This window comes from Cornus florida, unplaced genomic scaffold (assembly GCF_030987335.1).
Source record: "Cornus florida cultivar Cherokee Brave unplaced genomic scaffold, ASM3098733v1 CherokeeBrave_3.0.0_Hap2_Chr10, whole genome shotgun sequence".
NCBI lineage: Eukaryota > Viridiplantae > Streptophyta > Magnoliopsida > Cornales > Cornaceae > Cornus > Cornus florida.
Window position 1 is genome coordinate 104,528,990 of NW_026775580.1, and position 17,802 is coordinate 104,546,791.

General features: G+C 33.5%; 2 protein-coding genes across 7 annotated transcripts; one reads left to right on the forward strand and one right to left on the reverse strand.

Moving 5' to 3' along the window:
- Positions 1-4,884: 4,884 nt before the first annotated feature.
- Positions 4,885-8,419, forward strand: LOC132276637 (uncharacterized). Its single transcript, XM_059778158.1, has 6 exons — positions 4,885-5,307; positions 5,738-6,276; positions 6,530-6,722; positions 7,303-7,367; positions 7,526-7,736; positions 7,831-8,419. The coding sequence occupies exons 1-6, from the start codon at positions 5,134-5,136 to the stop codon at positions 8,191-8,193; spliced, it is 1,545 nt and encodes a 514-aa protein (XP_059634141.1). The 5' UTR covers positions 4,885-5,133; the 3' UTR covers positions 8,194-8,419.
- Positions 8,420-8,486: 67 nt separating this feature from the next.
- On the reverse strand, positions 8,487-13,570 carry LOC132276638 (uncharacterized). 6 transcript variants are annotated; one of them, XM_059778160.1, is made up of 3 exons: positions 13,211-13,570; positions 9,810-9,921; positions 8,487-9,213 (listed from the first exon to the last, which is right to left on the reverse strand). In XM_059778160.1, the coding sequence occupies exons 2-3, from the start codon at positions 9,903-9,905 to the stop codon at positions 8,758-8,760; spliced, it is 552 nt and encodes a 183-aa protein (XP_059634143.1). In that variant the 5' UTR covers positions 9,906-9,921; positions 13,211-13,570; the 3' UTR covers positions 8,487-8,757. The 6 variants fall into 6 exon arrangements, with proteins under 6 accessions (XP_059634143.1, XP_059634142.1, XP_059634145.1 ...); XM_059778159.1 differs by having other exon boundaries at positions 9,810-9,917; positions 13,211-13,569; XM_059778162.1 differs by lacking the exon at positions 13,211-13,570 and adding an exon at positions 11,194-11,489 and having other exon boundaries at positions 9,810-9,917.
- Positions 13,571-17,802: the final 4,232 nt, after the last annotated feature.

The following is a 17,802-nucleotide window of genomic DNA, read 5'->3' on the forward strand; positions in this document are numbered from 1 at the left end:
TATCAAGAAATACAAGTAATAAAAGAAAATGCAGCTTTAGTGACTCGTGATTCATAGATGTAAATATAGGCCTTAATGTCGAACCATATATATATTGTATTCTTGATCTTTCTCCATTTCATCTTCCTATTGTCTTATATTTTTGTATCCTAAAATTAACAATAAGAGCTAAATCATCCATAATGAGAGCCTTACTAATTATTATATTTTTAATTAAGTGTTTAATCACTTAATATGTGTACTTAAATGTTAATCAATAAATTGAACTACTATTAAAAAAAAAAAAGTTATCTCAAGTTAGGTCTTGTAGCTTTATTTTCATTGATTTTATCTTTTTTGAATTTTTGTCAACTAAATGAATCCCTGAACCATTTTTCTGTTTTTCAGTTCCATGAAGATGGGATAATATAAAGTTAAAGAAAAATATTATTTAAAAAAAAAAAAAATAGCATTTTCTGAAATTTTGTCCCTACATCTTTGTCAAGTTTGGTCATTCCACCAATTCCCAATAACAAAATAGTCATTTGCAAATGAACTTTTATGTTCCTCCCCCTCCCTTTTTTTGCTTTCTTTCTTTTTCTTTTTTCTTTTTAAAGTAAGATTAAAAAAGAGAGACATAATTCTATAAGATTTGAAATATTTTCTACTACATGGACCAGACACACGTAGTTGTATTTTTTTTATTTTTAGATGGCTGAATTGTGCTTACAAATGTAGGGATACGAATCATATGATTGAGTTGAGATACATCTGAACAAATATCTAGTATTTTTTAATATCTGGATATTATTGTAACTTTTTGGAGCATTATCAGTGGCCACACACATATGTGTGTGTGTATATATATATATATTTGTATGTATATTCATACTCAAAAGTCTCAAATATTTATTCTATTCTATCTATACGTGGGTAGTCCATTTTGATACCTCATCTCTTTGGAATGGGCTTAATAAAGCAAAAGGGACCCACTGACAGCGACTCTCTCATCAGAAGATCAACTGTGGTGGGTTCCCCTGTTAGGTAGCATTGAATACTCTCATGCGGAGTTGAATTGAGTCGTAATAAAATTTTAAAGTAGGTATAGTTACGGTAATGAGGTTCCATTATTAGGTTAAGCATACCATGCTACATCATGATTCGGTAAAATATGTGGTTCTTTTTTTTTTCTTTTTTTTTTGTGGATTGTCTCCACTGAATTATGTTATAATCTTTTAAAACTGTTATAAATATATATATATATATATATATTTTCAAAATTATATCAAAATTATATACATATATTATATTTAACTCTTATAATGTCATCATAATGTCATTATGTCACACACATGGTAAGAGTGTATTACTTTCTTCAAAAGTGTAACAATTTGTGAATCACGGTCACATTTTGAGAAGTGAGAACACTTGGCCATCACAAATTACTTTTGCAACAAGGCTTAGATTTAGCCCTCTAATTTATTTTTTTCTCTTGCTCTCATTTTTTTTCGACTAAGTTTTGTAAAAATGAAATTGGATCCTACCGAAAAAAAGAGGAGTCTAAATGAGTTTCACCCTGAAATACATATTTGAGGAGGCCCGAAGTGACATGGGCCGGATATGACTTACAAACGCGAAATATTGCTTCCTCTAGGATCACTACAGCTCCTCCTACCGTTCCTCATTCGTCAACTGTGGTATCTCCCATAGTCACTGCTGACGTTAGCCCCCAGCAGAATGACTCTTGAAGGATTTCACCGGAAGAAATTTAGCACTGTTCTAAAAAGATGAACGAGAGATTTGACTGATGATGGAGACGGTAAAAAGGCATGAAGTGGTATTCTAGAGCCTTATAAAGGCGAGGGGGACCCGAGGGCCGAAGCGTCAGGAAGGCGAGAAATTCATCGAGCCCCGGAACATTGATTCTGGATCTGACCGTCCGTTCCCCCATGTGGGTTTCTCGAGCCGTCAACGTCATGATGAGACGCCTTCAATAATTACCCCCTTATTAAACAAGGGGTAATTATGGGGGCAGTTGAGGAGGCCCGAAGTGACATGGGCCGGATGTGACTTACAAACGCGACATCCGGTCCGTACAGATGGGTCAGGCCCATAGAAAGACACTGCCATATGGGCCGAACACGAATAGCCCATCAAAGATGACCAGAACTCATAGAGGAATGGGCCTAGATCCAGCAGCCCATCAATATTTGTAAATATCTATAAATAGGAGAAGTAATGGATAGAGGAGCGGGGATATTTTTTGGTTGAAATGTAAGAATTCTAGAGAGAGAAAGGGAGGAGGAATTTCTTACATCTTCAATATTATGCAACAAATGTTGTTGGATATTGATCACAATCCCGCTGTTCATAGTATTACACTTTTATCTGATTTATGTTATTGAGTTCTCAAATTATTTGTGTTCTATTTATCTGATTTATGTCACCTTATTTAAAGCATATGTTAAATTGTAAACAGGGTTATTATTTTGCTCATTAATTTGAATTCCAAGTGACAGGTGGAGAGAATAGATGACTTTTTTATAATAATTTTGGCAAGGTTTATTAGAGACTTGTAGTCAATGGCTTTTCTCTCTTCTTGTTGGGTAAAGTACCAAAAAAAAAAAAAAAAAAAAAAAAAAAAACAACTATATATAGAATGTGCAAGAATTACTCCCAGTTACATATTATGTGCATAAAAATTTCTAAATTTTTAAGTATCAATTATGTAGGAATCTAAAGCTGTCCTGTATGTATATATATATATATATATATATATATATATAGATAACAAATATTCACGAGATTCTACCACTGGAAATTAGTTTTTCCAGAAACTTTTTTCACGTTTCATTTCATCCTTGGTCAGGATAAAAATTGATTGACAACAAATTTTTGCATGTGATCGACTTAGCCCATATAAGTGGTAAATAATTGGCTGCCGTTAAAGTCACTCTAAATATGAGCAAGGGGTTTGTGCTATTCTAGCTTGGGCCTGGGCCTTTCCCTCGTTTTGGGCTAATGCATCTTTTATATCTTCAGTGGCCCATGGGCTTCCTGCTGTAATTGCCATTTATGATAGATGTACAATAAATTAGTTATAGGGATAATTATAGTAAATACATGGAGTTTTGGTGAGTAAGTTTTAAATACCTGGAGTCAAAGTTAATTCTTTTTAAAATTACGTTTTTTTTAAAAAAAAAAGTCTAAGTGGATATGAAAACACTGTTCAATTATCAATTACCTTTACTATTTCCAGGTTCCACGTTCAAACTTGTAGAAAAATATATGATTTGAAAAAGCGTTAGCTTTGACTTCATGAATTTAAAATTTTCTTTACAAAACTATGTACTTGTAATTATCCCTTATATCTTTAAAAATAAGTAAGGATGTGTTTAGTAACCCAAAACATTTTTTATTTTTTATTGTCGATCCTTAAAAAGAAGAAATAAACACAAAAATTCTGTTTAGTGATTTGTTTTTATTTCCTACTTAATGAAAAACATTTCTCATTTTTATTAATGAAAAACATTTCTCATTTTTATGAAAGAAAGATAAAATATCACAATGATGTTTTCTGTGTTTTTTCACTGTAGCAGATGAAACGTTTTCACCACTATTTCTCTAACTGACATTACTCTTCCATTAATACACAATCACTGACATTATTCCATTAGTACTTTTATATTCTATATATATACATTATACAAAATCTATTTTTATATTATATATATATATATACACATTATACAACTGTACGTCCTGTATTTTTTTTTTTTTTTTTTCCTTTTTCTGATTGTTATACATGTATTAGTTGTGGTTTGTTTTCAGATTTTTTTGTTAATATATATGTATATATAAAATCTATTTTTATATTATATATATATACATTCTACAATTGTGCGCTTATCCTGTATATATATATATATATTTTTCCTTTTTTAGATTATATCTTTTATTGTGATTGAAAGTTAGATTTTAATAGATGGATGAAAAAATGAATTAAAAAAATTTCCAAAAAAAAAATAAATTTTGTAACAAATGTTTTACTAAACACTACTTTTTGTTTTTTGTTATTAAAATTGTGGCAATAACAAAGGTTACTAAACGTTACTTTTTGCTTTCTATTTTTACTTCAAAAAACAAAATTATATTTCTGTTTCTTTGCGACTGCAAAAACAGAAAACGAAAATGTTACTAAATACACCATAAATAAATAAAAATAAATTGGAGCAAGACTTTAATGAAATAGCCTTGGAAGTCTTGGAATTACAAGAAAAATAATTGCTTAGTCATACAAAGACTCAAAGAGTGAATTGTATCAGACGTTAAGATAGAAAAGACATATAACTTAAAGACTACTTCATTGGCACAAAAGACGAGATTAATCATATTGAAATTTTTATTTATGGATATAATTATAAACACATGGAGTTTCGAGGAAAACTTTCAAATTGATGGAGTTAAAATCATGTATTCTTCTAAAAGCCTGGTTAGAAATGAAAAAAAAAAACCGTTCATCTACTCAAACTACCTCTACTATTTTAATGTCAGACTTTCAAAAGAAGACATGATTTTGAAAAGCACTGACTTTGATTTCAAAATTTTGAAAGTTGTATTCCAGAACTCCATATATTTGTAATTATCCCTTACATATACATCAACTTAAAAAATGGGAAGAAAAAAAATGCAAAGACTTAGTGACATAGCCTTGAAAGTCTTCTATTTACAATAAAAGACTTACTTGGTCATGCAAAAGAGAGTGAATTACTTGTATACAACGTTAAAATAGAAGAGACATAAACTTAAAAACGACTACATTAGCACATGAAGCACAGAGAGAGAGAGAGAGAGAGAGAGAGACAGAGTCCTTTCGTAATTAGAATGAAAGACTTTGACTCATTATGCAAATCAACTAGTAAGTAACCAAACGTGAACCAACCCTTTCCAAAGAAGTGAAAAACAAGTTCCTTGTTGTCTCCCATCATCAGTTTCAAACTTAACACATGCACCATGGGGGGAGAGAGAGAGAGAGGAAGTACTTAGAAGACCATATATATGTGTATAACTACATATACATATACATATACATATATAACAAGTGTTATATATATTGAGCTTGTTCTTGTTGATAGTTGAAGTTGTGATATATATATGTGTGTGTATATATATAGAAGAATGAGAAGGAATAATGAAAAGTATATGAATAAGTACTTTATGGAACCTGGATGGCAGCCACTGAAGAAAAGAATCGCCACGACTAGTGTCATTTCTTTTCTCTTCTTCCTCTTCGTTGGCATCTTAGTCTATGCTTGCTGGATTGATCTTGTAAGTTTTTTTTTTTTCCTTCAACTTGATCTTGACATAAATTGTCCTTTTTCTTTTTCCTTTTTATTACTAAATCTTGGAAAATTGACATTTTGCATTTACTTAATTAATTTCATGCTTCCAAAAACAGTTTAAATTATCTACTTCAGATGCTGAAACAACTGTTGAAGCAAGTTCGTGCATGATTTGGTTAATTCTCTATAAATCTTTCCAATTAAGCACAAAATTAATTGGAGAAGAAGAAAAGAAGACTACTCTGAAAAAAAAATTCAATTGTAGTTCTTTAATTATATCATTAAAATTCTAGTATATAGATCCAATTAATGTTATTTAAATGTTAATTTTACAATCATAGTAGATTTTCATTTCGCACACCAAAGAATACTACTTAATTAATATTAATAACTAAAGTTATGTCCCTTACTTGCAGTCTATAAATTCAGGTCATTCCTTTCCATCATTCAAGAGAACACCAAACACACTTGAATTCCCTTTGGACTGCAGTGCATGGAACCAAACACGGACGTGCCCAAAAAACTATCCAACCAAATCCAAACCCATCATCAAACCTGACCGTTCATCGAACGCCACGTGCCCCGATTACTTCCGTTGGATTCATGAAGATCTACGGCCATGGAAGGGGACGGGAATCACGAGGGACATGGTGGAGGGAGCAAGTAAGACCGCTCACTTCAGATTGGTGATCCTCAGCGGGAAGGTCTACATAGAGAAGTTTAGGAAGTCAATTCAGACTAGAGATTTGTTTACCCTGTGGGGGATTGTACAGCTGTTAAGGTGGTACCCTGGAAGATTGCCAGATTTGGAGATGATGTTTGACTGCGATGATCGGCCTGTCGTCCGATCCAAGGACTTTCGGAGACCCAACTCGGGCCCACCACCGTTGTTCCGGTACTGTTCCGATGAATGGAATTTGGATATTGTGTTCCCGGATTGGTCATTTTGGGGCTGGTAAGGACTACCCTATTATTTCATTACCGTAAAATCAGACTTTTCAAATCGATTGAAACATAAATGCACATAGTCAATTCTATTTAGTCATTCAAAATATATTGAAGCTATGTTTGGGAGTAGCGATCGACTGTCTGGATGTGAAATTAAAAGAAATTTAGTTAAGATTTTGAACTAATTTTTTTAAAAGCATCATGCTTGACATGAAAATATTTTGGGAACTTGATTGAGTGTTGCGCTTGATTTTTGGCAGGGCTGAGACAAACATAAAGCCATGGAGGAGTGTGTTAGAGGACATAAAAGTTGGGAACAAGAAAACGAAGTGGAAGGATAGGGTACCCTTGGCTTATTGGAAGGGTAACCCACATGTAGCTCCGACAAGGGCTGACCTTATGAAGTGCAATGTCACTGATAAAGATGACTGGAACACTCTTCTATATGTCCAAGTAAACTCATCATGCTTTTAATTAGTGCTTACAAATTTTATTATTATTATTATTATTGTTATTATTTATGTGTGTGTGTGTGTGGGGAACAAACAATCCATAGTCTTTTTTAATTTTTGTGCAAACTAAATAATATAACTGCTCAATTGTCTCGATAGATCAGTGGGCCTCGTGAATGGAGTACCAAGTTTCGACTTTCTACGTCTATTAATCTAACATCTACCACTTCTTGCTTTGAAAAAATATTAAAATAATAATAATAATAATAATAATAATATAACTCTGATTTTCAAATCACCTACCCATTATTATACTTTGAAATTAAAAATGAAAAATGTAACATTTTACTTGAAAGTGGGACCAACTGATATGGAGGGGTTTTTTTTATTTTTGTATTTTTATTTTTATTTTTTGTGTGTGGCACAATTGAATTTGGAGTTGAAATAAGTTGCTTTTGCTTTCTATTGCATCTAAATGAGTGCAAAAGAAATTAATACATATGTCCTTTGATCATGGCCCAATCTATGGTCCAAGATTAGCGAAGGCGTAGACTTCTCATAAATAACTATTGTTACTTCAGGATTGGGTGAAAGAATCCAAGGTAGGATACAAGCAATCAAATCTAGGTGACCAGTGTACCCACAGGTGAACATCAAAATTTTCAACTTCACTATCCAAACATGTAATTATTATTATTTTTTCTTTTCATTTTACAATTTCAACGTGAGTCCTTTCTCTCTCTTTTATTTATTTATTGTTTTTTTGATCCTTTTTTTTTTTTTTTTTTGCGCAATTCATGGAAGATATAAGATATATATAGAAGGATGGGCATGGTCTGTAAGTGAAAAATACATTTTAGCATGCAACTCCCCAACCTTGCTGGTAACTCCACGTTTCACCGATTTCTTCACAAGAGGCATGGTACCATTGCAACATTATTGGCCCATTAGGGACAACAATAAGTGTAAATCTCTCAAGTTTGCCGTTGAATGGGGCAACAATCACACCCAAAAGGCAATCTCTCTCTCTCTCTCTCTATATATATATTATACACACACATATTATATATCTATAGTATTTCTAATAGTGAATTGTAAGAATTTATTAGGCACAAGCTATTGGAGAGGCAGCGAGCAGATACATTCAAGAGGATCTAAAGATGGATTATGTGTATGATTACATGTTTCATTTGTTGAATGAATATGCAAAGCTCATCAAGTTCAAGCCAACTATACCTCCAATGGGGATTCAGCTGTGCCCCGAAAGAATGGCGTGCGGCGCAGACGGTAACTGGAAGAAGTTCATGGTGGAATCAGTGGTGAAGTCTCCTTCTGATGCAGTCCCATGCACTATGCCTCCACCATATGATCCTCAGTCCTTCAAAGCCTTCCTTGATGAGAAAGGTAAATCAACTAAGCAAGTGGAGTTGTGGGAAAATGAGTACTGGGACCAAAGAATCAAGAAGGATTAAAATGAAGTTTCTAATCTGTATTTTTTTAAGTTAGGTTGATGCTTGACATCTAATGACTTTAGAGACTCGTTGAAAAAACACATACCTTTATAAACCAAGTGTTTTATCAGAAGGTAAGGGCTATATATTCTCATGCTGTCCATGATCTTCACAAACTTACCTACACTCAGAGACTGTAATTGTCCAGTTGAAAATAAAAGTTTACCATCAGTTGAACTGTCTACAGTTTCAGATCACTTCAATATGCTATCAATTTCTGTGAATGTTTAATTAAAACCTAAACAAAACGTGAATTGACACAAGAACTTGACAATATATGACAATATCAATTGGACATGTCTCCAAAATGTTCTAAATGAACCAAGACTGAACAAGGTTAGTTAAGCTAAGATTCAGCTGAAGCAGAGCCTCTCTACTCGTGAAATGCACAAAAGCAAAATAAAGAAAAGGGTTAGCCCAGTGCACGAAAGCTGAATAACTATAGAAATTGCAGGCAACGTATTTGTTTCTACAATCCAGAAAGACAACCTCCAGTTTCCCATGGTCCTAAGATAACTCACTGGTTCAGTCAAGATAAACTTTAATGTCAATCCCATTGTCAATGAGGGACTGTACAACCGCTCTAATCTTGCCCTCGAACTTGTCTCTCTCCCTTGGAGTATAAGAAGCGGTGTACACGTCAGCTTCTCTTGCTCTGTCAGATAAAATCCGGCCAACGGCTAAACATGCAGGTATATCAGATCGCGACTTGAGCGCAGCTTTGATGTCTTTAGAGTTGGTACCAGCAACTGCAACCTGCTTACAAGTTACCCTGTGGGTAAGTGAGGCTGAAACAAACCGCTTTGAGATAAAAACGTCCAGTGTAAATGGTTCCATGTAAGCTATGGTACGTTGTTTGAATGACGCATGCTTCTTGTCTGGATTTTTTGCTTTCTTCTCCTTCTGGTAAGTGTATGGCCGGCTATTGTCATCGTCAAGGAAATCCTCCACCCCAAAAAAGCTTCTTGGTGCTAAACAAAGCTGTAATGACCATATAGGAAAAACTAAGGAGCACAACAAAGGGAATTTTGTTTTCTTTACCAGGTCTTATATCTTAAATAAACATTGAAAAATCTGAGATTCTGCTACAATTTGAGCCATTGCAAACCTATGACTAATCTCATAATAAATTTTAACTTTTTCAAAAAATTCACAATAATTTTGTCATATCTTTTAATTTCATTTTGGTCTTGACTAGGATATGGATGCCAAGTAAAAGAGCTAATTATGTGTACGTAAATACAACACAAGTTGACTCTTCATTCCAATAACTAATGCCAATTGGGATTCAACAGACAGTCTTGACAATATATATGTCCACAAGTATTTCATGAATCCAAATTTGCCATTATCACATTAGTCAAGAGGCACAGCTTGTGAGAGTCAAATAGAATACCATTATTATTATTTTTTCTAAATACAACACTTATTTGAAGAGAACTAAAACAGATCAAATATAATAAAACAAAATCCAAAAATGAAACTTGCTCAATGGTCTTAATTGGTCAAGCAGGGAGGGACAGTTGAGGTTACATCAGGTTAAAAAAATAAAAAATAAAAAATGATCAAGAATGTACCTGTCCACTGTGGAAATAACTTGTCTGTGCATTCAAGCAAGGCCTCATTTTATAACCTCCATGTGAACATAACTTGCTATACACATGCCTCAACATGGTTCCCCAAACCTAGCTTTTTCCATACAGCAAGAAATACTTGCATCAGTCATAGTCTTATTCATCTCAAAAACAAGGATATCATACACAAATACACACTTTAAATTACAAGTACATGTAGGCATAGCATACATGTATATACACATACACATATATGTTTTGACTGTAATTTATTTTTAAATCATAAATACCGGTTATATTCTCACATAGAGAAAATCCTATCAATGCTAGAGCACAGAGATAGAGTCTCCCACTAAAGAGGTAGTTACATATATTACTTACAATACACACTTCGGTTCGGACATTATAACAAACAGGTAGCACGCATGCACAAATATGTATATGTATGTCCATATGCACACTCTATACACATAGTATTACGTATATACGCATATATGCGAGTATATGTATATAAAACTTACAAGAAACTCGCTGCCAAACGCCGATTTATTCTATATATCGTTAGCCAGAAAAAGTCATTTTCTTTACCAATCACACGAAAATAAAACCATAAATAATAAAATTCCACAGTGCAAAAACTGTGTTTTTCATTTGCTTCATTTTCACACCAACCAAACGAAACCTTTAGCAAAATATTAAACCCTAATTCATACATTGTTTGAAATGTTCATTTAATAATAATAATAACAATACGAAAATTAAACCTCGAACAACTTTAATATATATCGCACCAACAGTGGAAAATTTCACTAATTAATCAAATAGAAATTATCAATTTGGTAAAGATTCAGACCATAAGCACATAAAATTAAAAAAACTGAATTTGAACCAACATAGAGAGACCAAAACAAACAGAGATAAGTAGTGATGGTATGTGAGAGATGTACCTTAAAGATTGTGCAAGCGAGAGTTCGAAGTCTGGTGTAATTTAAACTTTTAGGTGGCCTTTTTTTTTTTTTTGGGTGCGGGTTAGGTAGGGTTTGTGTTTGAGTTAGGGTCAGTTTGGTGCAATGGAAAAGGGAGGAAAGGAAAGGAAAGGTGATGGAGGGTGATTAAAAATTTGTGTTTGGCATAAATGATTGGAAGAAAAGGAAAGGGCAGGGATGGTTTTGGAAGGATAACACAAGGCATAAATAGTAACTTTCTTATCCTCCCAAAAATGGGAGGAAATGGAAGGAAAGAGAAGGAGAGGCTTGAAGTATTATTTCTAATGCTAAATTTACCCTTACACAAAATCAAGATTACACTTGATTTTAGTTTGCAAAACAAGAATTACAGACCTTGATTAGTTGATTTAGAAAAAAATTAAAACAAAACCCATACATACAAGTTAGCAGTTGCAGAGAGAGAGAGGGGGGCAAGCTTGAGAGCTGAGAGACAGCGCTTGAAGCTTACGAACGGCGAACCCAAACTGGAACAGCGGGCGATGGAAACTGAAAGATATGGGTTTTGATTTTTTGAACAATCTGAAATGATATGCCGATATGGGTTTTGAACTTTTGATTCTTGCAGACAGATAGATAAACTGAAATATATGGGTTTTGAACTTCTGATTCTTGTAGATTTTGTAGTTTGCAGTTGCAGAGAGAGAGAGAGAGCAAGTTCAGACTTTGGAGCTTTACCCTATATAAAATCAAAGAGAGGAGTTGGGATTCACACGCAGTGGATGACCAAAATCATTCACATTATGAAAAATTTCATGAGTAAATGATCCTAGGAACAACACAACGATTGTAAGTGGAATGTGTTCAATTCGATCAAAACACAAAGAAGCCAAACATATTAAGATTTTTCTTACACAGGCTACAAATAAAGATCCACATGCAGACGATGAAGAAACCAATGTTTATGATTGAAGTATTTCAGGAAAATATTAAGAGACCATGTTTTCATCCTAATAAGAGGATCATCCAACTGCATTTTTTTCTCAAAACAGCCTAAAACCCGCTAACATTGGTTTTCCCTAATACGACTCGGATAAAACTGAAAAAGTTCTACACAATAGGAAACCCCGTTATTATTGATTTCATGATTTGGGATTCACAAAATATCAAAGAGAGGAGTTGGGATTCACACGCAGTGGATGACCAAAATCATTCACATAATGAAAAATTTCATGTGTAAATGATCCTAGGAACAACACAATGATTATAAGTGGAATGTGTTCAATTCGATCAAAACACAAAGAAGCCAAACATATTAAGATTTTTCTTACATAGGCTACAAATAAAGATCCACATGCAGATGATGAAGAGACTTCATATGTATTACTAATAGACAGAACACTACATACAAAAGCATTGGAGGGATTGGCATTATTCTCAAACATGGCAGCCATCTTGCCCAAGAGTACTTAACTTTCGAAATTTTCATGGCACCAGCAACTGCTGTGAATTCCACCGAAAGTGAACCCATAAGTGATTATATACATTCCCAAAGGTAACTATATATATATGATCTAGGTCACCACTGTATTTAATTAGAAGATTTGTGACCATATACAAGGGCGGATCCAGGATTTCTCAATGGGGTGGGCTAAATCAAAATATATTAACCAAAATCAACTGCTGTTTACTTCAATTTTAGTTAATTAACAATGTTTCTTTAGACAGTTGACTGATTAAGGCATAGAAAATCATATTTGGGTAATTAATTAAAAAAAAAATTACCAATTTATTTCTGAACAATTCACCACTCAATACCCTATCTCTTCTTTTGACCAATTTACTAATCCTATTTGAGAATCTACTAGTGGAAGCAGAGTGTGAGGTAGTTCATGGCAAGCCCCTTCCATCACTATGGAATTCACTCAAAAACATGCCTTCTGTAAGTATTTTAATTTTCAGGAAGTAACTTTAGAGCTTTACCCTATATTAAGTACTTTTGCTTGTCAAAGTTCATGTTATGATTTTTTTTTTTAGTTCTGAAAAGATTTCCATCTTCAAAAAGCTTGGCATGTTGATAAAAATTGTTTCAGATTCAATCTCTGCAGATTTCTAATCCAATTCAGATTTTTTTTTTTTCTTTTTTTTTCTTTTTTCATGCCCAGATTCAATTTTTCTTGTATACATAATTGACAAAAATAAAAAATTAAAAAAATAAAAATTTGAAGTTATATATATATATTTGTTTTGCTAAAATAAAATGTAGATTACGGTGATTACCTCAAAATGCAATGCAAATTTTGTTACTTTATATTGTGAAAAAAAAAAAAAAAATTATATAAAAAAGATCATAAAAAATTTCACCAAATAGCATTTAATTTGCAAAACAAGAATTACAGACCTTGATTAGTTGATTTAAAAAAAAAAAAAAAAAAAAAAAAAAAAAAAACCAATACATACAAGTTAGCAGTTGCAGAGAGAGAGGGGGGCAAGCTTGAGAGTTGAGAGACGGCGGTTGAAACTTGCGAACGGCGAACCCGAACTGGAACAGCGGGCGATGGAAACTGAAAGATATAGGTTTTGATTTTTTGAACAATCTGAAATGATATGCCGATATGAGTTTTGATACAGGTAATAGGTTTTGAACTTTTGATTCTTGCAGACAGATAGATTAACTGAAATATATGGGTTTTGAACTTCTGATTCTTGTAGATTTTGTAGTTTGCAGTTGGAGAGAGAGAGAGAGAGCAAGTTCAGAGTTGAGAACGAGAATAGAGATGGAGGCGATTGGGGAGGCTAATAATAAATTTATTAAAATAGTTTCTTCTCTTTTTTTTCTTTTCTTTTCCTATTATAATTTCTCTTATTTTTTTTGGTTAATTAACCAAATATTAAAAAAGTTAAAATTATTCTCTCTAGAAATTAAAATTATCATTTTCATCTCTACCTTTTTTTTTTTTTTTTTTTTTTTTTTTTTTTCGTAACTAACGTTATGCTTTAGTTTTTTTTCTTTTTTTTTCACCACACCAAATATAGCCTTGGAGTGTAAGAGAGAAAGAGACCGGAAGACATACAAATAGACACGGTAGGTCTTTTTTGTGACGGTTAAGAATTTTGTTGCCATAGCTGCCAATAAAATGAAATTGTTTTATGCCCTAAATCTTAGGGTCATGTTTGACATATAACAAAAAAAGAAGGAAAAAATAATATTAATTATGATTGAAAAGAAATGAAATAAAATGATAGTGTTGAATCACTTATTGTCAGTTAAAAAAAAATAAAAAATCACTTATTGTGTTTAGTAGGTTAATAAACAAAAATAAAAGGGTAGTAATTATGTTTGGAAAAATAAAATTGCAGATGAAACTACTTTCATTAGCCACATATCTTAAACAAATATATTCAATAATATTTCTTTAAAAAATGCTAGCTTTTTCTTCCCTTTCCTTCTATTTTTAAAAGATAAGAAAATTAACTCATCAAACTTTAATGTATTTTTAAATTTATATCATTTGCTTAAATCTATTGACATGCCTTGATTATTAGGTTTAGGTGAGGATAGGGAGAGTTGTTAATATATAGGATTGTACATCATAACTATGCAACTAAATAAATTTACTGGTAGATGATTAATATATATAGGATAACACTTTGTGTCCAACTCAGGTTGGATGACGTCACTAAATCATATTGCGACATGTGTCCAAAATAATATAAATGTAAATTGGGCATTGCCCATGTATTTCGGATATAACACATCTGGTAGGAGCGGAATAATAGACCTTGCCGGAGCTCGCCATCAACGCAGTCAAGGGTTATGAGGCAGATCATTTCTTCCATTTCAGAATCACTTAAAGTTTCGAAGAACCCATTCTTCTCAGCCCTAGCTACTGAATGGGCCTTTTCTCCGGTGGCTAATCAGCCACCACCAATGCCTCCAGACTAATTGGACAAATGAGGGATGGATGTTCCCTGTACATAGCTGCAGGTTGTTACCGGAATTGCTATGTACATCCACTAATAACGGATCCGAATTCGTTATCAATGGCTGTCTTGGGTCTCTTCTTGTTTCAGAAGCTTGTTATTCCATCTGATTCTCTAGACGTTAGACTTTTGTTCTCTTGTCTTGTTGGGCTCTAACCAATGGGCTACTTGGCTTATGGATCACATTATAAATTCATAATATATTAATACATTTGCTTTACCATTCAAAAAAAAAAAAAAAAAAAAAAAAAAAGCCTAATCTTCATCTCTTATTTCTTTGTCCCTTGACTTCCCACCAATCTCTCAATACTCTCAATCCCCAATTCCATGTTTGCAAATATCTCATTATCAGAATCCTTAGGCTTTGTTTGGTACGGTGGGTTTGAAGGGGAAGGATAACATTAGTTATGAGGGAAAGGGAAGGGAAGGAAAAGGAAGGATAATTTTAAACCTCCATTGCGTTTGGTTGATTAATGAAGGAAAAGAAAAGGTAAGATAATAATTATGTTTGGAAAAAGAAAAGAAAAGAAATTGAAGGCAATTATTTTAACATATGAACTATTATACCCCTTTATATATATATATATATATATATAGTTTCATGTACTTGCCAAAAAAAAATAATAATAATAAATAAATAAATAAATAAATAAAAATTAGGGCAAATCATTTCAGCCTCCCTAATCCTCCATCTCTATTATATATATATATATATATATATATATATATATATATAAAGTCTTTAACTTGAGGCCATAAGAAAAGAAAAATAAAAAAATAGGGCAAAGCCTCCCCAATCTCGCTCCATCTCTGCAACTCCTTCTCAACACTGAACTTGGCCTCTCTCTCTCTCTCTCTACAAGAATCAGAAATTCAAAACCCATATATTTCCAGTTTATCTATCTGTTTGCAAGAATCAAAAGTTCAAACCCGTATCGATGTATCATTTCAGATTGTTCAGAAAATCCAAAACCCATATCCTTCAGTTTCCATGGCTGTTGTTCCAGTTCGGGTCGCCATTCCAAGCTTCAATCACCGGCGGTCTCTCTCTCTCTGCAATCTTGAGGGTAAAATTGGCATCTGAAATCACCCATCAAGCCTCTCCTTCCCTTTCCCTTCATTTCCTCCCATTTTTGGGAGGTTAAGAAATCTACTGTTGAAGGCACAAGCTAACCCTCCAAACCCTTCCCTTCACTTCCCTTTCCTTCCAACAATTTTTGCCAAACACACATTTTTAATCCCCCTCCATCACCTTCCCTTCCCTTTCCCCCCTTTTCTACTCTACCAAACTGACCCTTATTCTTTCTCTCCAAACAATAATTGCACTTTCCCTTTATAGTTTCCCAATCTTTCAAGTACCTCCTAACATTCCCGACTCTCTTTCATCGATGGGCTCTTGCAATCCAGGAGCAAAGAGGGAACTGAGAAATCTGGGATGGAGAGATGAGAGAACAAGGCAGCGTTTAAAATAATGATTGAGTCAAACCCCAATAGTTGGACAATACCCAACTTAATTTTAGGTTTGCTTTTGGACACGTGTCGCAATGTGATTGGGCCATGTCACCAAGTTGGACACAAGTATTGTCCATACATATATATATATATATATATATATATATATATAAGAGGTGATATTTGTATTTCTTTTTTTGCGCATTTCACTTACCTTCTTTTTCTTTTAAAGAAAATGACAAAGAGGTCCTTCAACTCCTTAACGCATCTTGTCATTTTCTTTATAAAAAAAAAAGTTTATTTATTTATTGGGTTAAGTGAAAAAAAAAAAAAAAAGTTTTGTGCACAAATAGTCCATCCCTTTTAAAAATATACATTTCAATCTATAAAATTTAAAAAAGATACAAATAAGTCCCTCTGACTATTTTTTTTTTATCAAAATTGACATAAAATAAATTTAAAAATCTTAATTTGTCAATTTATTTTCTTATTCTGCCCTTTTATTTTATTATTATTATTTTTTTATGAATTTGGCCCTTCAACTATTATTTTGTTGCATTTAGTGACAAACCGGCTAGAGCCGTTAACAGAAGAAAAAATAAAATAAAATAATATCGTTTAGCCCTAACTTGAAGTTGGTAAAAAGTACATGCACTTTCCCTCTCTACTCTGTTTCTCTCTGCTACGACATACTCTACGGTGGCGACGATGTGCTCGGGATGAAACTGCTCGGCAATGCAAGGATGAGTGAATGGTGATAAGGCTTTGTGATATGTTGTCAGCGATGTACGACGAAGCTTATAAATATACATATATCTTGCACTGTCCCCAAACGCGTAAGCAAACCCACAACGACAATATAAAAGGACGGCTAGAGAAAGCTCTCAGTAATGACTAGTGACCGGTGAGAGATGTGATAAAGGAGCCAGACCTAGCTTCCGAAGATGGAATTCGCCGGAGACAAGGGTGTGAGTTGGAAGTGAGTTGGACGTGTCTCTATGTTCAGAATATAGCATCAACAATGACACCGAGAGTCTGGGTTGGGTCCCATGTCAATCAGTGCCGTTAATAAGCAAGGAACGACCAATTATTCTAGCTGACAACGACAATGAAGAAGAAGAAAAAGAAACAGGACATTGACGATCATTTTCTTCTAAACAAGAAGCCAAAGTGCTAACTTGATTCTGATTCCCCCAAAACAACACATTTGTTGGAAAATTTGGGGACTTTGTTGAATACCCATTAACAGATGAGTTATCTTCTATAGTCTCTAATAGTGATGATTCAGGAGTGTTGATGTTTTGGGTCGAAACAGAGTTTCGACAGAAAGGGCAAGTAGAATGGGATTTATACCACATTCCATCCGCTTTTGAATGATTTGGGATTGAATTCTAATATGGGTATTGATTTGAGGACTAGGGGATTGAGATCGTGGCGGAGGGCGGTGGTGGCGATTGATTCTACATGGCTAAGCGCGACGACGGGTGAGGAGGCCGTTGGCGACCGTGTCTTGTTGGCGGCGGTACCAGAACCATTTGGCATAGAGATGAAAGAAAGAAGTTAATGGAGGTTTGTTGGTTAACTTCTGTAGATGGGTTGGGTGTTTGCCTGTTTGG